Source organism: Astatotilapia calliptera, chromosome 2 (genome assembly GCF_900246225.1).
Source record: "Astatotilapia calliptera chromosome 2, fAstCal1.2, whole genome shotgun sequence".
Lineage (NCBI taxonomy): Eukaryota > Metazoa > Chordata > Actinopteri > Cichliformes > Cichlidae > Astatotilapia > Astatotilapia calliptera.
In genome coordinates, this window is record NC_039303.1 from 20221761 (window position 1) to 20247923 (window position 26163).

The 26163-nt window shown below is 40.9% G+C and overlaps 1 protein-coding gene across 2 annotated transcripts in view; it reads left to right on the forward strand.

Moving 5' to 3' along the window:
- Positions 1–26163, forward strand: part of aff2 (AF4/FMR2 family, member 2) — a 204699-nt gene that overhangs the window by 52636 nt on the left and 125900 nt on the right. For both annotated transcript variants that reach the window (XM_026186564.1, XM_026186554.1), the window contains exons 2-4: positions 6808–6928; positions 14323–14992; positions 16205–16638. In XM_026186564.1, the coding sequence (XP_026042349.1) occupies positions 6808–6928; positions 14323–14992; positions 16205–16638 (1225 nt within the window). The remainder of the gene's footprint in view (positions 1–6807; positions 6929–14322; positions 14993–16204; positions 16639–26163) is intronic.

A 26163-nucleotide genomic window follows, 5' to 3' on the forward strand; every position in this document is an offset into this window, starting at 1 on the left:
AGCATTTTTAAAAGAACAACTGTTATATATATTGTTAGCATGAGGTTAGCGTTACGGTCATCAGTGACGATAAGTTGGACCTCAGAGAGTTAAATCAGCAGTACTACAAATATCATGTGGAGAAGGTTTAAGCAGGCTGCGTGAACTTGAACAAATCAATGGAGAAATAATGTGTCAAGTGTAAAAGCCTATAGACGAGATCGAAGGCATCGTCTGTAACAACCCTAACTGTATGCTGCTGCTTTGAGTACTGTCCAGTACTGTGGCCGTTCTACACTTTGAGCTACACGAGACACTATTTAATGTAAAAAAACACAATTAAAGGAAGGAAGGATATGACGTAAACTATAAAATGCCACAGCATCTGCACAAAACTGACTGGAGAAAAGGCTGATTTCACATGACCGAAATGTACAGAGAGCTTTGCTCAAAATGTCTTAATGGCTTCGAATGAGTTAGAATATATTTCCAAATGGCTGCCTTGAACTGCTCTGACAGATATTCCCATAAGACGCAAATGCAGCATGAGTCCGCAAAGTCGGGCTCCAGTTGATTTTCAATGAAGCAGCCCCAGAAAGTCTCTTGATGACATTCGCAGACTGGAGCTTTTCTTGCTACTGATGACAGAACACAGAAACCTCAACCCCTGTTGAACTCAAACCACCGACCAGCTTCAGCTGCTGTGCCGTGTGTTGGAAATAGTGTTCAGTTTTTATTGGCATTTAAAGTACGGATTCCACATTAAGTAATATAAGATGATAAATAAAGCCAAACATCTTTGTGCACATTTTCACATTCAGTAAAATTCAGTGTTACAGCAAATCTGTCAGCTTCATTCTTCATCTAATAAATTCTATTAGTGCTTACAGCTGCATATCCCCTTATGTCTGTGATAAACCCTGTGATTAACCTTCGTTTATCAAGGAGAGAAAGCACATTTCCACTGGGCAGCTGCCTGCGCCTACAGCCTGCTGAGTTGCAGGTTCAGTTCCTTGCTAAAGGGCACTGTGGCAAATTGCTGAAGAAGGGAGAGAGCGATACTGAAATTCTGTTCTGTAAAAGTAAATGAGAGGGTGATGAGCCTCAGTTAGAGACATTTGGTGTGTGTGTATGTTCAGTTATCAGGGGAGAACAGCATAGCTCTGCTGAGATTAAATTCCCAGAGCTTACTCTGACTATCAGCATTACTTCAGGACACATGCACACACACACACACACACACACACACACACACACTCACGCAAGGGAATCGGGAGTGTTTGGAAAGAAAGCTGGCGTCACTACATTTTCATTCACAGAAAATATCAACATCGACAGTATGCCCACTGCTGATATCTCCACCGCTAGTAATCCCCACCAATCCAATCAATCTCTACGTCCATCATCCATCTTTCTTTCTTCCAGTCTTCCTTTAATTTTTTGAAAAGTCTGTAGTTGACTGTTATTCATCTAAAGTGCAGACAACAGCAACAACAGAGCACTGACAACAGTGTTCTGATACGGTCAAAAAGCGAGCACGAAGATGCACAAAAAAAATCTATTTGAATTTTCAGCAGCTTAAATTAGAGTAAATATAACAGTGTGTGGATAAAACCGTTTTGGGCGTATTTATGAAAACATCATCACAGCCAATTTTCAAGAATAAATGTTTTTATGTGCAAGTTGGATTTATTTTATTTGGACGATTATTAGCTAGCACAAAATGCATTTCCACACGGAAAGTTAATAGACCTCTCTGCATTGAATCATATCTGTTATTAATCTCTAGCTGTGCCCAAATTCATGGGCTGCATCCTCCTGAGGACCCGGCCCATGTAGACCGCGAAGGCCGGGTCCTGAGAAGGTCGGGTAGGCCAGAAGTAAACAGCTGGGGAAATTGGACGGTCCAGCCTTCTGATTAGCATCACTGCTGTCTCGATGGAGTTTAATAGACTCGTCCGTCTGCTCCTTGCTATCTAAAATATAACAGGACACTGGCGTAAATTCTCGACCATCTCACACTTCTGTTTAATCAGTTTTCTGTTTGACGTTTAGTCAGCTTTGTAAAAACCAAGGAGGAACCCACCCGGGGGATTAATAAAGTTTTATTTTATCTAATCTAATCTAATAACTTTAATCTCAGCCAAACTGATTTACTCACGAACAAATAAAACACTGAAAAAAAGACAAACAATAAAAATTTTAGGTTGTCTAAGTGACACATATTACGTTTAACCTGAGTAGCAAAAGACCGCGGTGATCTGAAAATGATGTGCTGGGAGTTGTGCCGTTCTCGGCGGCTTCAGTGACCCTCGATTTCTCGGCTAGCTATCGAGCTGGTGGGTAACAGACGTCTCCGAAAACGTCAAAGCACTTTTGCAAATATGCAATATCTTGATAAACCGAGCAGATATTTGAAGTTTACACACCCACATTCTCGCCTGAAAATATGTTAAACGTTTATTTTGTGACCCAGAAAGATTAATAAGAGTAATTTTAAAACTTAAAAGTAGCGGCCACCATTGTTGGAAACTGGAGTTTGAATTCTGGGATATGGTGGGCCACGAAGGACACACCCGACCCATCCTTCAAATTTGGGGAAAGGAGGACGCATTTCTCGGCTGCATTCAGAGGAGTCTACGAATTTGGACAGCCTTCGGTGCGTCGCTGTGACGTAATCGGTCTACAAATGCGGCCTCAGGAGGATGCAGCCCATGAATTTGGACACAGCTTCTGTCTCTCTTCCACAGCATGTCTTTATCCTGTCTTCCTTCTCTCACCCCAACCAATCACAGCAGATGGCCCCGCCCCTCCCTGAGACTGGTTCTGCCGGAGGTTTCTTCCTGTTAAAAGGGAGTTTTTCATTCCCACTGTTGCCAAAGTGCTTGCTCATAGGGGGTCATATGATTGTTGGGTTTTTCTCTGTATCTATTATTGTACAATCTACTGTACGTTATAGGACGCCTTGAGGCGACTGTTGTTGTGATTTGGAGCTATATAAATAAAATTGCATTGAATTGAATTGAATAGTTGTCACTATAGATTCTTCTGGCAGTTTTTCTTTCCTTTTTATCTTACTTATCCATGTCTTGCTCAAGCCCCATATACACTGAGTGTTTTGTGAAAAAGCAAAAGAAAATTTCAAATTCTCTCTGATCTGAACTTCCTGTGTAAATTATATATACACACTGAAACTCGTTTTTGTGGATATTTCAGCCTCAATGCATTGTGAAAAAAGTGAAGTCAATATCAGGAGATGTCTCGGTCCAGAGCTTAAGAGACTGCAAATTCACACGAGCAAAATTATGTGGCTGGTGTGAATGGCTACAATATTTGGAATTAAATATTTGCACAGATTTTACATGTCTGAAGTTTTTAAGACTGCAGAGCACACGTCATTTTTATTCTTCTCTATACTTTGTAACTCAGATCGATGCCTCTCAGCTTGCTAGTTATAACATTAACTTGCTAAATAACGAAATACTTGAATGCACAGACTCACTCGAGAAAAAAACAAAGGTCTCCCCTGTTGATGTGAATATTGTCTAGCACAGTTTACTTGAGAACATTTTCTATTTAGCAAACAGTGATTCAAAGCTTTTGCATCTAATTCCCCAAAACATCCACAGGTGCCTTGGCAACAGGCCTACTTTAGAGGTGACACATGCTAGCTACAAATGACTCATGAAAAACAAATTTGTTAGAAAAATAACAGTCGAACATGTATCACCTTGATCAGAACTTCTCAATATGACAGAAAACATACTTGGAAAAATTGCATTTGAGCTGTACTTGAAGGAAAGATGGGGGATTGTGACCTCTCGTGCAACCGGCCTGTAAGAAGGAAGGAAGGTGTGAGCCATAAAAGCCTCGGCCAACCCGTATGTGACAGGTAGCTCTGTAGCCCTGCCACATGCTGGGAAATAAATCCTGGATGTGTTAATTACCTCGTCTGACCCGATTCCCTTCGTGTGAATGTCTGGTGTGTGACAGACGGAGACAGCGATCTGTCACGTGGGGGCTGTGTGCTTCTGTGTGCGTGCTCCATACGTGTGTGTTTGTGGTCGTGACAGCTCTGTCAGTTATCTCTCTGCGCTGACAGACAACGTACATGTCAACCAGCAGTGCTAGCTCACACAATGATCACATCTACGTACATTTCTGTCGCTGCATCCCCCAATCCACTCACACACACCCCTACCTAACCTGTCAATCATTTCATCTGAAATTCCCACTGCTCTAGCTTCCTCTTTGCTCCTCCCTTCTTCCTATCTTACCTTCCTCTCCCCATCCCTCCGCTCTGTCTTTCATCATTCTCTTATTTTTCTTTCCTTTTAAAGAAACTGTCTGTTGCCCTGAAACTGGGTCTTTTTCTCTCCCCTGGGTCTCCAATTTTTTTTTCTCCCTCTCTCTTTCCTCTCATTGCCTCTCTGCTCTTTCTCCCTCCCACTCACATCTTGCTGATAGATGAAATGTTGAAGGCAAGGCCTGGTAGTGGGAAAAAAAGAGGAAAGTCTCTTTTAATTGTGTTGATCACTAATTAGCCAGCCTGTCTCATCTCTCTGCAGTGGATGTGGTAAAACAGGATGCCCTTTCCTGGGTCAGCAGGCCACGGGCTTATGCATAACATGTATTCACAAACACTCTCACACATTACTTTGTGCCTCTGGGATTCCAGTTTGGCTGCCAGCTTGTAGAATTCTCAGTGGGGGCTGGTGACTAAAGAAAGTTCAGGAGGGCAGAGTGAATTGGGAACTGTGCAGTAAAAGATTTTTTTCTAAAAATACATGGTTACGCAACGAAAATGTCCCAAAAACCTGAGGTTCACCGCCGCCCCCTTTGCTCCCCACAGACCAAACCCCTTTGATTCTAATCATTTCTGTCCCTGTTTACAGTCAGCTGTCTCCTTTTTAAATGTTTTCATACTTTAAATCACACGAATCCAGCAATCGTACGTTCTGTGGGAACGTTTGAAGATTAAAAGCTGATTTGATTGGGAGCCATCCAAAGATGCCGTAGCAGGAAATAAATGTATCCGTCCTTTCAAGTGCTTCAGTGGGTATAGCGTGTCGTAAACACTGCCTGGATTAGGAGCACAATCCCCACTGGGCTCACCTGTGTTAAAAATGAATGCACTCATGAATGAAACTAGCCAGCTAAACGCATATGTTACATCACAGCATTAAACTCACTGGAAATAGAAATCTGAAAAAAAGGGTTGATACTGAGGAGGAAGCAGACTATTTATTGCTCATGCCTTCATTATTTGTGAGTGTCTGTGTGTGTGTGTTACGCCTTATGCCTGTATATAATGATCGTCACTCAGAATTTCATTTAATTGTATTATTTATTGTTGTTGACTCAGTCGTCCCTAAAGCTTTTCACAAAGATGACACAGGCTGTACAAAGGAGGAGTTAAATGTTTTTGGAAATACTGTTTGATTTCTTTGAAAGTATTAAGCTGGAGGCGGCCGGAGGTAATTGGATTAGCATTGCATCAGATGGACAGTCGGGGGAACATTTAGCTCTGTCCAAAGTTGGCAAATGTATCTTCCAGCACCTAATTATGTCTTTATTTTATCTATTTAAAAAAACAACGCGTAGTTTTAGGGTGACATAATTTCTTAGTGAGCATTCATGTAGAGTAACATGTCCAGCAGGGGTTTGGCTAAGGGTGGGTGGATGGAGTGGCTGAATCGTTTTTTTTTTTAATTGGAAAAACAGGCCTGTCCTCCTCAAAGCATCATCGTAATTATCACTGACATGCAGTATGAACATATAAGCAAAGCAACAAACTGCGCGCACCATCTTCCCTCACTGCTTTACTTTGGAAACTTAGACAAAAACATGATAATCATTTGCTTCACGTTGTCACAAAGCAGCCATGAATCCTAATGAATTTTAAACCACTTTTAGATATGATTTATTTTTCTAATAGATTTGTCTGATTTTCCCTGAACCATCTCTGACTGCCCCTCCAGTGCCATCCAGTTAATGTTACGTTAGTCTAACTTTCCTATATAGTCACGCTTGTTTAGAATATATATAATGTAAGTGTAGGTAGGCAAGCAGGTTGTAGGATTCCCTCCTAGCCCCACACTACTGGAGTTTGTAGTGTAGTTCTTTCAGATTTCAAAGTTTTGCAGTAAATATGTAGATATATAAATATGGACTTAAAAGAAGAGAAAGAATTGCTGTGCTAGACCTGCCACACAACAGTTCTGGCATATATAACCTTGGCTGATCAGATGTTTTCCTTTTGAACCAAACGGTGCAGGTGAGTCAGGTTTGCTAGATTTTAGAGTTTGCAAAGCGACCCAAAGACTCCTGAATTCATTCAGAAGTTAAGTAAAAATAACAATTTAAACCCCGTGAGCTGCTCAAAGAGGCAACGAACACACTCCTCAGTTTTAAAACTGCCAGTACAAACATTTCATCCACAACTGCTACGTGTTCATAGTTAGGTAAATCATAAACTGCGTTTCCCATGTCGACGTGGGAAACTGTTTTGAAAACCTTTTTCTTACAATTCTGAATGTTACATTTTTACTCTTACCTCAAGACTCATGTCAGGGTTTAGGTTTTTTATTTTCCTCCTCGTTTATCTGGAACTTGAGTCATTTTCACACGATATAATCACATGACTTAGCCTGCTATTTTCCTTTACCAGCTTCCCCGCTAGTCTGTTCAAAACAAAGAATTTCAGCCAATGCTCTTTGCAGCTCCAAATACTACTTGTAAGCAATACTCATTAAAAACCACTGTGGCAGGCCATGTGTCGCCTCAGAGGGGGGATGCTAACTAGCTTTTCTCTTTGTGCCTTTCCAGTCATCTGGAGTCAGAGCGCAGCGCTCTGAAGAGGAGAGAGTGGGAGAGGAGGAACCAGGAGGTCCAACAGGATGAGGACTTGTTCTCTACTGGATTCAACTTGTTTGGAGAACCCTATAAAGTAAGGTTAACTGATGGTTAACAAGCAGATAATTACTCATTTATGCTTTTTGGGATGTTATTTTAACCATTTTAGAATCACACACAAAGCTCAACAGCTTGGTTGACTGTTGAATTTTTCTCTGTGTTGTTGGGTGACAGGGTGTTGGGAAGTCTGGTCACAGAGAAACACAGAAAACAGTGTCTGTATTTAAGGTCATTTCTGTTGTTAAACACAGTTTTTCATGTTAAATGAGAGAAATTTCAGGGGGTTTTATGCAAGTAACACTTTTCCATAGGAAGTGTATTTAAAGATAAGATAACCTTTATTAGTCCCACACATGTGAAATTTGTTTTGTTACAGCAGAAAGTGGAGAGTGCAACGTTACAGTAGCAAAAATTAAGAAAAAACCCTGGAATAGAATAAAATAATAAGTATCAGATACTGTAAACAAAGGAATAGAATAAAATACTATATACAACATAATAAAATGCAATGTTGTCAGAAAACGATAAGTGCACTTGTGTGTGTTTGGTCAGCTGCAAAGTCGTTGTTGTGAAGTCTGACAGCAGCAGGAAGGAAAGATACGGTGGCCCTGAGAGGCCAAACAGACTGCAACTTAAGAAAACACCAGGAATAAGAAAAATGCTGGAAAAGCACACAAAGCACAACGGAAATAGGGAAAACAGAAATAGGAAAAAACTGATTTGCAAAAGCACAAGTGTTTCTGGGGAGACAATAACCCGACGGACCAGTTGCAGGAACCAAAACCTGCCAGGTAAGTGTGTTTTAATCTCATGATTCATATAATACTGATGACAGATTTAGGCTAATAGTTAGGCTAACACACTTACCTCTCTTTCCTCACAAAACTCATAGATCCTCCACTTATTCCACGTGTCTCCCAGCGTAATTCTTAGCATATTGGTTCCTGCAACTGGTCCGTCGCGTTATTGTCTCCCCAGAAACACTTGTGCTTTTGGAAATCTGTTTTTTCCTATTTCTGTTTTCGTTCTTCCTATTCCCGTTGTGTTTTGCGTGATTTTGTAGCGTTCTCTGTACAGGTGTTGCTAAATGAGACATTAGCATGGCTCCTGCAGTAGCTAGGCACGTGTGAGCTCCAGCTCTGCCTGTCACTTATTCTAAAGTGTGAAAAAAATGTGAGAAAACATTAACACTGGCTGTGGCTGAGCTGAGACTTTGCGCCGAGTGCTCCCTCATTGCTGTTCCGGAGACAGTTTTAATACTTCGCTGTTAAGTTTTTGATTGATCTCCATGGAAGGAGAAGTGGATGTACTGGACACCAGAAATTCATTTGGGCATGGAGTGAATTTACGACATCTTAATCATGAGGACGGGCGACTCCCCTCTACAGCAGCAGCACTGCTCTGTGATTTAGCGTCATATGAAACAATCAGTTGAAAGGAATTGATACGGCTAATCAGCAATTATCCAAAGATGTTTTGTACCATTCATTTTTAGTATAACCACGCTCTTCTCCAGTGGAATGAAGTTTAATGCCCTTGTGTTTAAGGTCTTGATCTTCTGAGGCGCTTCAGAGATTTTTGGGGGTTTTTTTTAGCAGAAAGTGAAGCAGCCACGCATGAAGTCCACGGCCACTCGAATGCCCCTGTGTATAAAATTGATTTTGGTTTGTTAACTCTCATTTGCTACCACCAAGCACTTCAACACTTGGTTATGCTGCGAAGTGTATCGACCTTGGGACAGACTGGCTTTGAATCCTGACAGAACGTGTTTAAGCGCTGCTGCGTCTGAACTCAGAGGACACAAGGTCTTCTCACTAAGACGCCGCTCGCGGTTCGGGGCCAGTGCAAAGCAAATGAGAGGTTGTTCTGATAATGAATCCAATCTTAACTGTCTTCACACTCCAACTAATTGTTTCCAGCTAATTAATGGTGCTGAGGTGAGGTCAAGATTCATGTGTGGGGAGAGTACAAAGATCAGTGCGGGCTGGTCTGTGGGAAGGAAGGCGGAAATTTTAGACACCGCCTTGCTGTCTGCAATAAGTAGTTAAAAGTGTCGTGATTTGATTAATTTAATCAGTACATTTGCTTGCTCTGCTTCCTGCTTGTATTTTTGCAGGTACTTTTAATTTTGCGGCCTGTTAAAAGGAAGCCTGTTTAATCTGAAATGTTTTTGTTTTAGATTTGGTAGATTTAAACTGTAGAAGAAGAGTGTAAGTCAGAACAGTAATCCGGTGGTTCAGTCTGACGTCACTAGCCGTGTCTGGGCCTAAACTCCGCTGCAGGTCCATATATCAAACGATCACTATGGCATTACTGAGAGTTGAAAAACTGTCTAAAGTCTTTCATCTTTAATAAAATGATCAGCGTTCTGCTCTACCAGGTGTAACAATTGAGTTTAACATCCAGGCATCCATGAAAACGGAATTTATGACATTTAACGGAGTTAGAAGTTAGCAGGAAGTTAGCTCGCTAGCTTCCATCTAAATACAATATAGCATGTCCTGACTGCGGGGTTTTGGAAACAAATTAAAACGTACAGCTCTGTTATCACTTCCAACATAAATGAAGACAGAAAACTAAACAGCAGTGACGTTTGTAGGGTTACTGAAGTTGGGCTAGCTGGTATATAATGATGTGCTACGTGACCGCTAGCGACACAGCTATGTTAGCATAATATAAACAAGCTAACTTTTTTTCCACTCGATAAAAGTTAACGTGAGTGTTCTCGGTGGTCAGGAACAAATGTAATCGCATGGCAGGATGCTGTAAAAGGACCAAACTTCAGCCAGGAGAACAACTGAGATAATCCATCCACAATACGAGGTTAGTCATTCATATACTGCTGCATGGGCTGGGCTGTAGTTACATCCTAAGGTTTTAAAAACAGCTTAAATAAATGATTAGCGGTAATAAAAGCCGAGGGAGGTCAGCAGTGATCACTGACTGTTTTAGGAGCTTTTTGAGATTAAATAGAAGAAAATACAAAACATTAAACATGTTAACGACACAAAGGCCATATTAAACGCAGACTACTTTTGGCCCGGAAGTAGGATTCCTCACGTCATCACTTAATGACCGGATACCATACATTTCATCAGCTATATATAGTTCTTCACTTTAAAGGTCCCACAAGAATATGGCTTTGAATTTTCAGTGCAAAATACTGCACAGATATCCCTGGATTTGACTCTTTTCCAAGATGTCTTGGTGTCTGTAGCCTTTCTTTCTTTCTTTTTTTATCTGTAGCTTTAAGCTAAATATGCAGCTTCTGCCTGTGGCCCTCTCCAGAACAGTGTCATTGTTGGCACTCTGTTCAGTGAGTGGCTGAGGCACAGCACATTCACTGCATGGTAGCTGACATAGATATGAATGAGACGTTCTTTCACTCCTAAACGGGCATTCACACTGTAAGCGACAAGCATCAATCAGAGACCACAGAAAGTCAATGAAACTGCAACTGACAATAGGTGACGGAGCGGGTGGGTTGTGAGTTAAACTTTTCTCAATTTCAAGCTAAAGAGATGACCAATGCGAGCAAAGGATACTGTTGATTAACAAATCAGGTTAGGCTACCTAAGCAAATTCAGCCTGTAAGGTCTGCTAGTGACCAACCTTCATCTTCATGCTCGAGCATAGAAAAACTCTTAAAATTCAATTTTTAAGTATTAAAGTTCTTATAAATATTGTTTTTCTATAAATATTTCTCATGGTCCAGGGTCATTTGAGTTTTCTTGTATTTTAATATTATTTTGTATTATTTAGGCTTAAGTTCATTGAGTTAGCCTTGAGGTTATTCTATATTGCCTAGGTTCCCCTGTTATAGCTCATTGTTTATTAAATTCCCCTTGTGTCTCATTCCATGTCTTCCCCATCTGTCATGTGTGTTCTCCCCAGCCCGTCATGTCCTCTGTATTTGTTTCTTAGTTATGCCCGTGTCCCATCTCCTGTTTCTATTTTCCCTGATGTTATGTTAAGCATGTGTGTCTTAGGTCTGCGTCTCTCTGCTGAAGTTGAAAATGGCTTTCCCACAGTTTGCTACTTTTTTCTTCTGATTTATTTAACACACAAACATTTCATTTTTTCAATGCTGGCTTTACTTCATACTGGCTTAACCAGCGCAACCTTGCTGCACTTCATCTGTGTGAATGTGCTGAACTGCAGCCTATAGATCAGTATCATCACTTTATGATCATCATGTATACAATTTGTAGAACTTTAGTAATTCCAGGCTCCACTCGCCTTCATTTTTGCTTTTTTTTTGTCCACCACCAGTCTCTGTTTTCTCTCTGTACCTGCGTATCTCCCGTTTGTCCATCACTCTGCCTCTGTCTTTTCTCTCTCCCTCTCTCCAGTATTCATTCTCTCTGTCAGCTATTAGCTAATCCCTCTTCTAATCCTGTTAAAGAGTGTTATGCCGTTAGCAGCTATTTGGGATGATCTATTCATACACACACACACACACATTCATACGCACATAGGTATTCATCCTCTCCTTCTCCTCTGTTTTCCATTTTGCCTCTCTGTAAATGTGTTTTCTGTTCCTCTTCAGCCACCAGATCTTTTATTCATGAGCCCGAGATGGAGAAGAGATGGGCTAATTTATTCACAGCTAACTTCACGGTGTGTAGTGTTTGCGTGCCAGTGTGTGAGTGTGCGCACACAGAAATTACATCTGTTCAGATTATTTGAATGCAATTCTGTCCTTTTTTGCCTTAATCTTTTGTAAATAAGGCTTGATTCTTTGCCCTGTTTAATTTCGGTATTTCCATGGTTTTCCTGCTTTGTTAGAGTCTAAAACTGAAGGATACAGTGAAGTGACGAAGAGATGAATGGTCCTTCCACTCGCATAGGTTCGAGTTGACGTTTTTTGTGACACACACAATCATAAGAATCAGTTCTATTAACCTCTATATTAGTGTAACCAGAGATGTTCAGTAAAGATGGTTGGGTGCTGGTTATTCATTGGTCCTGTGTAGAGCTGTAGGAGTGTACCATGTGTGACACCAGGGGACAGTGTTAAAATATGTGCAACCACCATAAATGAGCTACTCTTGTTGCTGGTTAGCTTAGACTTTAAAGATGCTTAAATGTGCTCGCTTAGAGCCTGTGTTATCTGGAAAGATGGAAGTCACGTTCTTTCTTTTTCCTTTTCTGCCAATAGCTTTTCAACGAATGAGCATTTTACCTACCCACGGAGCACCATCCCCACTGGGCTACACATTGTTGGTATTTTGGTGAACTGCCAGTACAGCACATATAATTACTTCTGATCCAAGCTGTCCAATCAGGACATTTGGCTGAATCTGAGCAGAGTATAGCTCTGGCAGACATACATGCCCATGACAAAACGTGGTCTCCACTGTGTTTGACACATGATGTGGAGCGTTCCTTTCCTTCTCCATACTTTTTTTGTCCCATCATTAAGCTACAAGTTAGCATCAGTTTCATCTTTCCAAAGACTATTTTCAGAAATTGCTTTAAATGTATTTTTCACAAAAGTATAATCTGGTCTTGAGTGTTGCACCAACAGTTTGCACCTTGTTGTAAACTGTCTGTCTTTCCATTTATGACGGTGTGTCTACATTGTTGCCTTTGACAGTGATAAACCTACCTCTTTGAGGCTGTTCCTGGATATATTTGGTAAAGTTATCTTCTGTGGTCCTTAGTGCCTTTTGATGATGCTGACCTTCTTCATTTTCCAGAAGCCCAGCGTGATTTGGCTCCTCTTAGAGTTTGTTGGATGATCGGATTTTTAAGCCACTTTTGAGCTTCTCAAAAAAGTATAAAAATATCTATAATTCCTAAACAGCCCATGCAATACTTTTGTCAAACCCAAACAGTCTGCATTTCAATCATATATGTACAGTTTGATTTTACAAAAAATGTCATTGTCCAGATAATTATGGACCTCGCTGGGTTTTTACTTTTCCTGTTCTTGTTGTTGGTGATTTTAGTTAGTAATAGTTTAGCCTGATTTTTGTGTAACTGGTCAGAATAAAAAAGGAGAAAGTTGGCTCTGCCTGCTTCATAAACTATTGTCAAACCAGTGATGATTAGAAAAAGGGGGGCACCACAGTATAGCAATTATTATCAAATGGTACTTACACGGCCCTCTATTAGAGCAAATACTGGGGTGGTGTTATACTAATTTGTAATGTTGTGAAGTGGCACACACACTTGCGCACGCATGCGCACAAGCACTTACAATTCCCTCTTCAGCAATAAGACCTCTCCATGGATCATTGCATGTTATTACAGTATTATGTGGTTATTGACTGAAGCTGTTAGCATTGGAAAAACAAAACCACACAACATGTAGCCAAGAGTCTGACATTACTGAGGAGAATAAAGGATATAAGGAAACCTCACACGGATTTTATATATATATATATATATATATATATATATATATATACATACATAATTATATATTTGTTTTGCACTCCAATACTGGTACTATGACCTTCACCTTACATATTCATTATTTACAAATTCATTAATCTCTTCAAAAAAGCAGTTTCACCTTGGCTCAAAAATTAGAATAAGGTTGTTTTCAACCTCACATTTATTTGACACTACCTTTTAATGTTAGCACAGGGCTGATTAGACGAGTGCAGGCTGTCAACTACCTGAGAAAATTTGTTGAGCAAACCTCAACACTGTTGTACAATAAAATTACAGGGCCACACTCGACATTGATCTCATTCAGTGTTTCCATTGTTCATCATTCATCTGCAGCTCATGATGAAATGTCACACGTAAATTATAGGCTGGAGATCTTGCATAATTCAGACTTGATTCATGATTAATATTTGCTACACAATTTGTAACTCTGGTAGAAAAAGGAAATGTCAATGGATAGGATAAAAATCTACTGGCCTTCACTTTTTCCCTGCTCCTCTTTCCTGACGTTTTGCAAGAATCCGGTTCCTAAAATAGAAGCGCTGAAACCGCTGCTGATTACCCGTGTCCTTTTTAAAATGCCAGATGATCAAATCGTGCAGTTTGATCATTAAAGAATCTGTCAATGACTGAAACCAAAGGTACTGCTGAGCTATTCTGAGGAACATCTCCATGTTACCAGGTAGAAGCTAAAGAGCTTTACCTTCATATATCAGTAAAACGTGCACTGTCCTCCAAGCCATTAATGCCTGAAAATCTGGGGTCAGGCTAATAATGATTCCTGCCCCATTAATTTTACTACTCCAGCCTGGACTGGACCCTCTTATGGGTGGCATGTATTTAATTAATCATCTCATCCTGATGTCTGGTCAGTGGTCACCCTATCTATCTCTCACTGTTCTTTTCCAGATGAGTAAAGAGGGCTTTTCATCAAACCTGTAAAAAAGGAAGAATGGAAGGCTTAATTAATACTCTTCTGTATCTCCCTTCCCCCTTGTCTTTTTTGTCTTCCTTCTCTCCTCTCAGACTAATAAAGGTGATGCATTGGCCAATCGTGTCCAAAACACGCTGGGCTCGTATGAAGAAATGAAAGACCTGTTAACCAGCCATTCCAACCAGAGCCACTTGGTGGGAATCCCCAAAGGAACAACAGCGAACAGCAACCTGCAGCAAGCCCCGACCACGTCAGCGACAGAGAGACCCGCCATAGAGCCATCCCAGCTTTTTAACGAAGCCCTGAGAGGAGGAGCAGGTGGAGGAGGAGGAGGTGGAGGAGGAGGAGCAGAGACAGGTGGGGACAAGAAGACAGGGAATACACCCTCTTCCTCTACAGCTTCAATGCAACCACCCCCTTCAACCACATCCTCATCAACAGCAATCCCACATCAGAACTCCAAAAAGTCCCGGAGCTCCATGGACTGGTCAAGGGGAGGCCACGGACAGAGCACCCAGGGGACAGGCCTTGTTGTGGGGTTAGGACAGAATGGGCAGGGGCAGGTGACAGCAGGAGCTACCACCAGCAGAGGGAAAATGTCTTTGTTGGATGAGCAGCAAAGACATGACGAGCTGTTCAGCTCACTCAAAGATGAACTTGGTCTAAAAGAAGATTCAAGCCCTTCTTCTTCCTCATCATCTTCCTCTTCCTCTTCTTCTAGAAGGCACTCATCCCACCCAGCCAAAACCCACCCACTCGCCGGTAAGTCGGCAAGAAAAAAAATCTGTAAAAGAAGACGTTTGGTTGTTTAACTTTCACATCTGTACTCTAAGAAAAATATCATGTAGACAGGCTAGCATGTCTACATGATATCATGCGTAGCAGGGTTTCTGGCAGTGATGGTGATAAGTATCCACCTGCTATAATGCTAGATGCTCAGTTAGTGCAAATTATACACAAGTCAAAGTTAGTTGATAAAAGGAGCGCAGGAATGCACATTTATAAAAATTGATGTCAGCTGCTTAAACTGACTTTTGATGGACCGTCTGCGAAATCCCTGCCTCGCTCTCTCTGCACTATAGTCAACGTATTTATTTAACATATTTATGTTTCTGTAGCAGCTCGTTCCCGTTTGGAGGAAAACACTCACCTTAATATGCGCTTGTGCTGAATGGGCAGCTGCAAAGGGTCACGGCCGCTTCACATTGCATCCAAAGTAGTTTAGGAGTATTGGTGCCATCACGTACATGCAAATGGCAACATTTACTTGATTCTTTAGTCTCTTTTTTAGCTTATTTACATTTGTTTCAAGCTGTGATTTTACATGCAAAAATGGCTAATAGGTAGGCTAATAAGATGCACGAGCTAATATTAGAGTTTATTTTTTTTAAATGGTTCGTTAACTTAGGCCCAGCAGGCCAATGGGTTTGTATTATTTGGTAAAAGTAGTGCTGAGAATTGTTAAAACACTTTGTTCAAATTCAGCCTAGTTGTCTCGCCCCCACTACAACCTTTATGCTAACCTCAGCTAATACAATCCTAGGTTTAGCTTCATCTTTGGCTTAAATAGGAAAGTGGGATCACACCTCACCTACCGCTCAGAAAGTCCTTAATTCCAGGTGTCATCTGGTAAAAAGTCTCTTTATCTGTTTCTTTGTTATTTGCTTGAGCCATGAGCACAGATGAATAATTTGAATGAATTTCAGCAACAAACACACTCGGTCACCTTTTTGGGGAATTCATGAAAATTGACATCTGCATTCTATGATAACCACATCTTGCATTTGATTTCAGAAGCACGTTGAACACATCATTTGCTTTGATTGTGATTGGTTACATCCATCTGGGAGAGGTTCAGCATTTCAACCTTCATTAAGTTTTGCCAGCAGAAAGTTAAGCAACGCTGTGTTATAACAGGTGTTTCTTTGGTTAGTCTTGACTTTTGATTGTTGTGTTCTTTTTTTTTTTTTACAGATGGTGGCAACTTTCGATCTACTGCCATGGATGGTGGCCACTTTAAGTCTTCCACTAATGCAGAAAATGGTGGATATTTTAAATCCTCCCCATTTGAAAGTGAGACAGGCTCCCACCTCTGTACATCGTCCTCCCCGTTGGCTTCCACATCAGTTCTGACAACACCCACTCCAGGTCTAACCACGCCCACATCTGGATTGACCACGCCTACATTCCCACCTGGTAACCTATCAGGGAAGCCGATAGCTGTACAGCAGAAGCCTACGGCGTATGTTCGACCAATGGATGGCCAAGACCAGGCGCCTAGTGACTCTCCCCAACTTAAACCCCCTCTAGTGGCCACAGAGGGATTTAACAGCAGTCAGGCTTATGGAGGAAACTCTGGAAATGCGAAGAGTAAACTGCCCAAGCTGAGTCTCAACCACACAGGAGAGGTAAGTGAAGAATTACTGGAACGTGTTTTCCATATCTATATTAAACCAATGTGAAATAAATGGTCTTCACGGAATTAGTCTAAAACAGAAAATAAAATTTCAGTCCTATAAATTATTCCTGATCATAGTATATAAGCCATCAGTTCACTTTACATAGAACTAGGAAATGTAATTGTGTACATATTCTGCAAATCTGTAGCATTTGGGGCTAGGTTACTTGAGGTTTAACCCATGTTAAGTTGGTTCAGTCCTCACCAGTGTTGGTCAAGTTACTTGAAAAAAGTAATCAGTAACTAATTACTTCCCCAAAAAAGTAATCCCGTTACTTTACTGATTACTTATTTTCAAAAGTAATTAATTACTTAGTTACTTTTTAAAAACACGATTTACAACCTGAATAGGTGATAAAGCAATAGATCTTTCAGCCCAATTCTACTTTTTACTTCCGGAGCAGGTTATGTTCAAGATAACAAACCAACACAAAAACCAGTTTTGTGGAAAAAAGTGTCAGTATTCCTAATTTCCTCCCTGAAGAGGATCCATGTGAAATGTAGGATCGTATAGCAACTGTTTCCCCGTGTGGTCTTTAAGCAAGTTGAAGGAGTTTAACTGCTGTATAAAATAAACGCTTAGGACACCTAAATATTGCTACATATTAACGTCATATAAAATTATGTTAGCCTCCTTACCAGTTTCAAATTTCTTGCCGTTTAACTGCACCTCAAATAAAACAGGTGAAAGGTCTTAGTCACTACAGCACAACCTTAAACGTATCACTGATGCTCTAATAATGGTGTTAAAATTACAGTCAAACGTTATGTTGTCTTAATGACAACAAGATTAATTGAACAACAGCGATTCACAGCAACATGGTGACTATACAGCAGCATTAGGGCCACAGAAGGCAGAGAAAATAAATAAATACGTGTCTGAATGACAGATTCATGCCAAAGAATGGAAACATAGTTTTTTGCAGTCAGTGTCATATTGTTTCACTTTTCAAGGTTAAAATGGAAAGAAATTCCTATTTTTGAACTCAATAACTCATTTTTCTTGACTTACAATTGAATCTCGTAAATTTCCCACTTTAAGCCATAAATGTCCACAGTTTCTGTCTTACATTTGCCGTTTTAATCAAACCTTTTTCTTTTGAAATGATCACTTTAACCTAATACATTTTCTTTTTAAATGTGTCAATTTTTTAATGCAAATTTACAATTTTAATCTTGTAAATTTGAAATCAGTAAGTTTGCTAATATTTTTCTCATAAAATTGTCACTTTTTTTCCTCAGAAATTTTCATCTTTAATCTTTGAAATTTGCCCTGTATTTCTGGAAAATGTACAACTTTAATAACCACCTTTGTATAATCACTGTCACGGCGACTGAAGCCAGCAGACCATATCCTGTTTATGCTGAACTTTGTAGCAACTAGAGATGGACCGATCCGATATTACGTATCGGTATCGGTCCGATACTGACCTAAATTACTGGATCGGATATCGGAGAAAAATAAAAAATGTAATCCGATCCATTAAATATCACGAAAGCACCTCACAAAACTTGCAACACGCCGTAACTCGCCTCAGAACGTTAGCACGTCGGAGCAGTATGCATCACGTGATAGAGCGGCTGTGGCATGCGGGACCTGTGGTGGTCTGGATAGCATTTGGAGCTTCGCTAGCAACCCGGCATTTCATCTCCGACAAAGTTATCCCGAGAGAAGTAAAGCAAGTGTGTAAGTCCATCTCTGAATGTTTGTAAAGCATTCCTGCGTTAAGCTTAACAAGCGATATATGGAGCGACTGCCTCTTCTGGCTGCTACTTCAATCATGAAACTGCTTACTGATCAGCTGATCGGCTTTTCTGTCGCGAATCCGTCTCTCTGGTTTGTTTTTGGCCCACTTTGCACCAGAAAGAGGAAACCATCGGCTGAACAACAGCAACACGTTTAAGCTTGATAAGCTGTTGTTAGAATTTATTTAATATTACTTTCTACTCGAGGATCTTTTTCTACGTAGCTGACGCTGGTAACTGTGCAGGGGCGGATCTAGCAAAGTTTAGCCAGGGGGGCCGATAGGGCATTAACAGGGAAAAGGGGGCACAAAGACATACTTTTCTTTCTTATTCTCATTTAAAATGTCTAGCTTTTAATAAATAATTATCTGACACCCAAAGTTTTAATCTGATGTAAAATGAATAGAAGTCAATTACTGTATATAGTAACTATTAAGTCTAATATATATACCCTAGTAAGCTATAGTACTTTTTCCTTTGGGAAGGTACCATCTGTGCAGTCTGCAATTTTGTTGAAGAAAGATGTTGAATCTATTTAATATTTCTTGAAAAATAATTGATTTCTGTGCATTTTTTTTCACACTGCATCAAATTAAGGTTGATTACGTCGATTAAGCATCATGAGGTGGAGCGTGAGGGGTGGTTCCCTATTTTTTATTTATTTATTTTTGTTGTTGCTGGGAGTTGGAACCCTATTAGTTAGGTTGCTTAATATTTATGCTAAGTACTCTTTAAAATACCAGAATAGGGAGGATGGTGTAGGTTTAAGTTTATTAGATTGATCAGTATTGCTGAACTATGAAATAATTTTTTTTGCATACAGGTATAACAGAATAGCTTTAGTGTAGTTGTTGTTTTAAACTTGAGTATGAACTTATACAAAATGCAGCAAGATATTTAAAAAAACAGTTTTGTTGATTAAAAAACATTATATCGGATTCATATCGGTATCGGCAGATATCCAAATTTATGATATCGGACATAAAAAAGTGGTATCGTGCCATCTCTAGTAGCAACATACAAAAATTTTAAACTAGTAAATCACATGGATGCAATGCTGTTTAACAAGTTTTCATTTAATCAAGCCAAAGACTAGAAAATATGGTGAAGCAAATCTTCCCTTTGGCTTCACCTGCACAAGTGCCGAGGTAGGTCTCCCTGCAGAATTGGTTTTCCCTTCGTCAGGAGCAGCGCTGGGCTCTTCAAATCACAGACAAACAGCATCCCACATTCTTGATTTTTAGTTCACAAACACTTGTTGTAATGACTAACTACTCCTGACATTTTGGAGATATTAGCTCTTTATACAGCAAAGTTACAGCGGTATACAAATAACATCAGGCTGATCCTGCCATGATTTGTCTAAATCACAGACAAACAGTATCCCACAGTTGTTTATGTTTTTAAACCCACTTTGCACAGAGAGACATTTTTGAAAAATGTATTGACAGCAATGTTGAACATTATTACACAGGAAAAAAACAACTACGTGTAAAATAATTACACCGTGACGCCTCTGCCTTTGTAAATAGAGGGACAGTAACTGCGTGTTTATATGTAAGCCTGTAAATACTGCAGATAGAGACAAAATACTGTTAATCTGACAATCTGCCATTCTGCAATTCATCTCACGTAAACAATAACGTGGCGCACAGCATGACATGAAAAAGGCACATACCTTTGGCGTTGTGTGACGAACTCTGTATTCCTCTCCACACATAAACGCAAAAAAGGAGTTTTTAAAAATCTCCGTTTTCAGTGATTCGAAACGCCGTTTACGTGTGGACGAAACAGCTGCATTTTCAAAATAACCGTGTAGGTGCGGACGTAGCGTAAAAGAGTTAGTAGTTTATTTTCTTACTACCTGTAATTTATTGCAGATTACTTGTATTTGCTTAATTGTTTACTAAATGTTTGAGGTGTGAACTAAACCGCAATGGAGCAAAATATGGGTGTGTGTGGTTGGAGGATGTGTGTGTGCGGGGGGGGATTTTTCTTGTAAAATAAAGGGGGGCCCAGCAAAAATACTTTGGGAACCACTGTATTAGACAAATACTGATGCTAACTGTAAAATAAGTTATCACACTAATGGCTCTATACCGCAGCACTACTTGTCCTGGAGAGTGTATAGTAAAATAGACCCCTCCTAACTTGACACATAAAATTATTCATGAGCATCTGTGTGAGACCGTTAACAGCGACACATACTGTCATTTTGCTTCTGATGTCATGAGCCTGAGTGCGTGTTTGCAATTTTTGATTACATTCCAGTCTCCTGTAATATTTCCTTAAATATTATCTCGGTGAATATTCACACTGGCTAATTGTCCCGACAAAACCAGAATCTCTCGCTCGCTCGCCTTCTCCAAACAGAACCAGGACTTGATGATGATGTGCATGTGTCTCTATGTGTGTGTGTGTGCGTGCGTGCGTGCTATGTGAAACTAGTAGTTGACAGGCGAGTAGTCATCCATATCGAGCAAGCCAGCTGTTCCTCTGCTTTGATAGAGCTGGTGTGTGTCTGTGTGTGTGTGTGCGTGTGTGTGTGTCTGTGTGTGTGTGCATGTGTGTGTGTGTGTGTGTGTGTGTGTGTGCAGCGCTGCAAATGAGCCCAAGATGGAGCTTTGAGCATATGGCACAGAGAAGGAGAAAGCAGGGGGAGAGAAGGAGGGAATTAAAATATACTTTCGACACTTTCTTATGGCTGCTGAGAGAGAGCGAGAGAGAGAGAGTACATTCATGGCCATGAGTGTTTCTTTCACTTTGTTTTCTCCCACACATCCATGGATGCTCCGTTATCGCCTGCTTTCTGTTTAGTTTTTTCTTTTTGTTTTTTTTGTTTTTCACTCCTCTCATATTTATCCTGACGAGAGTTTATTGGAAGCAGAATGCAAACTCAATACGAACCGAGAGGGGGGAGTGGGGGTGAGGGGTGACACAAGAGGAAAAAAGGGGAGACTGATGATGTGAAGCGCGGGGCGGCGGAGGGAGGGAAGGAGGGTGGGCAGAAAGAGGAAAGAGGGGATAGAGAAAGACAATGACTGACTGATTACAGCACCTTATCATTGCTGTATTTGTTCTGGTTAGATGAGTTATTGGATGCGTTCTGCAGCTTAAACAGCAAAATAGCAGCAAATCAGAGGACTGAACCAAAAAGCAAATGAAAGACTCGAAGAATCCCGCTGCTCGTTTCATGCCAGCAAGCGAGGGGGGGGAAAGATGTCCGTTTTGGTGCCTTTTGATTGGTGTACGAACCGAAACTTTGGCTACAGTGTAGCAGCAGAATCTTTAATGTGTTTCCAGTGAAAGAGATCCTTAAAGCTGATTTTTCATGGAACAGTTTTCAAATGAGTTCAGGTGTAATGAATGTGTTGGAAATCCTCGATATTAGAGTCATGGCTGTGTTGTTGAGTGTGTGCAATAAACCTTTAAACTGCTTTGGAAGTGTTCTGTTAGCACTATAGAGTTATCGATCAGCGCGCTTTATCTCCAAGTGCGCTCGGACGCGCACGCGTGTGTTTGTGAGCGAGCGAAAGATCGAGAGAGATAGAAAGAGAGAGAGCGAGAGTAAGCAGAGAGAGGGAGAGAGAGACAGAGAGAGTGATAACACTATTGATCTGTTCCTAACAGTTACAGTAGGCTTAAATCTACCTCTGGTCGCACACACACATGCTGTTAGTTGTTGTCAGCAGCTCACAGCGAGGCGCTGCATGGTTTCACTTTGGATTGATCCGCTTTGAGATATTGTTACGTTGAGTCATTACTGCTGTAGCCTCATCACATAAACATGCAGCCAAATAACAGCCAACAATAACATAACAAACCGCTCAGAGTTCAAGTTACGAAGTTACGATTCACGCGACGTGACAGGTTTTCAAACATACATAGAAAGATTTTTACTAAGCATAAAGACTGCGGGCTACTCTGGTGTCCCGTCTCACATGGAAATAAACTATGACAGAGGAGCCTGCGTTCAAACTGTCACCTGTGTCCATATATGTATATATTAAATATAGCTCTACACATTGGGCTACTTTCAGAGGCTGTGAAGCAGTTTGCACAATTACAAGCATACTGTAAGCTCACAACGTGCTCGTTCAGAAATGCTGACACATCACCTGCTGCAGTCCCGAATGTTTGCGTCAGACTCTCTGGAGAGGCAGCTAAATGATACCAAAGACTGCTGCAATGGCGCCGCGTCGAGCCTGCCGGGAGGGGAAAGTTGAGATGGGAAGGGTTGGTGGCTGCGTAGCTGATTGGCTGTGACTGAACTTTTGAGATTGTGTGCTAGTAAACGGCTTTCTGTATGGACGCAGCTTTAATGGGAGACTACTCTGCTGGGACAGATTTGACTTGTCCCAGGAGATAAGGAGGGAAATAAGAAGGTAATGGCTGCAAGCCCATTTGTCACCCACTTAGCTGCGCTAAAATTTGATTGAAACTTGTTAAATTTACACAAAAAACAGCTCGATAAACGCAGTAAAGTGATACACAGGGACACCTTTGCAGGGCTAAACACCCTATTTTAAACCACAAGCATCTGGTGGTTCACGCTCCAGTCACACAAAGAAAAACAGTGACTGGAGACAGCAGCACAACCAAAGTGACAAAGTGACTGTGTGCAGTGAACGCGCAGCCATATTTCCTTTGAACTGCTTGCTTCAAAGACGTGGAGCAGGTGTGCGAGCGCTCAGTCGGTTGTCTTCGAAGCAATTTGGTGCCTCAAGATGGCGACAAAACAGCCATCATAAAAGCTGTTTATTTTTATTTGTTTAAACCAACAGATTCTTCTTTGATAACACTAAACAGGAAAATTTATTGCACTGACTTTTCATTTGAAGGCACCTTTAAAACCTTCGTCCTTAATAATTCCCCTGCATGTGCAGTTTCCCGCTGGCTCACTATCCTTAAACAAAAACACTATCGTATTTAGGAAAGAATTGTCTTCTCTCCTCAAAAACCACTCAAGCTGTCACGGCGCTCTTAGTGACATTCAGCTGCTTCCAGTCTTCATTCTTGTTCGGGTAAACAATGTTCAAGTCAAGTGGATACACAAGTGCGTCTGTGAGGCCCTGCAAGCAAGACTGCAAGAAGGTAAACATGGAGGTGACAGGTGACATTTCCAACAGCACTGTGACAACTTTCATTTACATGTAGTTCAAAGTATGGCGCTGATGTAATTTCACACTGATTTGAAGGCCCGCTGTGGTGTTTCCGTGAGGCGCGTGTGGAGGTGCACGCGGCGCCTCGCCGCTAATGTAGCAGTAAATAAGAAGCAGGGTAGACTAAGACCTCCAGTCAGTAATCACTGCGAGGCTAACACCAACCAAATCAATTCGGCTCTCAGAGAATGCATTCATTTATGCCTTTTTGGATGAAAAGATTCTGCCTTTATATAACACAGTGGCTTGATAAAAGGAGCGCGGGAATGCACATTTATAAAAATTGATGTCAGCCCGAGAAGCTGCTTAAACTGACTTTTGATGGACCGTCTGCGACATCCCTGCCTCGCTCTCTCTCTGCACTACAGTCAACGTTCTTTATGTTTCTGCAGCAGCTCGTTCCCGATCGGAGGAAAACACTCACCCCAATGTGCTCTCGTGCTGAATGGGCCACAGCAAAGGGTCACGGCCGCATCCAAAGCAGTTGAGGAGTGTGGGTGCCATCGAGTCCACATCGAGATGGGATACTCTGCGTTTAATAACAGAAATTTAATTTTTCAAAATTTTCAAATATCAATCTTCACAGCACAAGTGCAAGGAGTTTATGATTATCCTAAAATTGCTGTCACTCGTGCTTTCACGTATCAAAACTCTTGATAATCTTGAACAAAACGATATTTTTCAGCAAAGTGAAAAGAGTCAAATCATCCCCCGAGAGGTAACCTGGAACATTTAGACGCTGCATTTAGATCCTGCTGGTAACTTATCAAATCTACCACATTATGTAACCCCACAGACATAATTCATGACTGCTCCTAAAATGGGTTCATGTATCACATAGTGAACTTTGAGGTGTTGGCCAAAAAAACGAAAAAGAACTATGACTGTTTGAAAATGTTGACACCATCATTTCGACCCCATAGAGCAGCGGTGGGCAACTCCAGGCCTCGAGGGCCGGTGTCCTGCAGATTTTAGATCTATCCCCGATCCAACACAGCTGATTCAAATGTCTAAATGACCTCCTCAACATGTCCTGAAGTTCTCCAGAGGCCTGGTAACAAACTGATCATGTGATTCAGGTGTTTTGACCCAGGGTGAGATCTAAAACCTGCAGGACACCGGCCCTCGAGGACTGGAGTTTCCCACCCCTGCCATAGAGATTAATGTAAATCCCTGTTTGCCAAAACATACAGGTTACACACATTTAGATACAAAGACGGCTACAGCATGAGCCAGAGAGGCCAGATGGGTGAAATCTGGAGTAGATCAGATGGACTGGACGGGCTGCAGACTGAGACAGAGCGGTGTGAATCGTGGATGAGAGAGGTCTGGCTGAAAGAGCAGGCAGATGTGGACGAAATTATAAAGTGTCGCTGTTGCGCTTTTGCAAGAATGAATATATTAAATTAAATTAACGTGTTTCTTATTTTGCTGTAGCCAACTGTGAAGTCGATTGTGAAATGTAGGCACGTGACCGGCTCAATCTGTTTCACAGTGAGCGCTCTGTTTTTAATACCTTCTTTAATTTAGCTTAACTGAATATGACTCATTGTTTTAAAAGAACAACAATTACATACTTTTCTTCTTCTACTAAAACTTAATTGTCTACATGTGTCAGGTACTGTGTTGTTTGTACTGAATTATAAACTATACATACCTCTACAATCAGTAATGAAATCATCTAAATCGTTTTAAAACGAATTAAATCCCTAAAATGTAAAACATTACTTACAAATCTTACTTATAATTATAGCAATTAGATGGAAATTAATAACTGAACTTCTTCAAGAATTGACATCTGTGCCGTCACTGCTGTTGCTGCAGGACGAGGTCAAAATGACCCCGCTGGTGGATCTCGTGTTGTAAAACTGGTGTGTGTTACTGTCATATGCCAATTTGCATATTAATTTGCTACGTTAAGCATCTTTGAGGAAGATAAGCCGGTGCGATTCAGCAGCAGCTGTGCTGATTTATTAGCAAGTGTTTGTGGAGTCATTGTACTAAAATCCCCCTGCTATGGGTAGAAATGGTTGTTGTGTCGACATTAAGCTTTAGCTGTGGTGGTTTACATGTAGCTTTTCTTACCAATCTGAACAGCACTTATCCGCCTCTCTAAAGCAAGGGGACATTTTTAAAGCTGCGCTTAACGATCTGACTGCCCTCATTAAGTTTCCACAATAAACCCACATTACTCGACTGTTCCAGTGTTTCAAACACGAGGACAACAGAGTCTGTGATTGGCTGCTGAATACAGTGGAGCTGTTAAAAGGCCCCTAGTATTTTCTTCAGGAGTGGGTGCAGACCAAAACAGAGGTAAAAAAGAAAAAAGCAAGTTAAAGCATGAACATAAAGGCAAATAGAGTATGCACGTGTGTGTATGCGGGAAGCAACTGGCATCCACAGACCAGAAAATGAGTGACATCTGGGCAACAAAGAGCAAAATAACTGCCAGCAATGTGAAGTAATTAGGTTGCTCATCTTTTAGTCGGCTGACTGAAGCGACTACAAGCGAGTGTGTAGGAGACCGTTGACTGAAACATGATGGGATAGTAAATACAGTGGTCCCT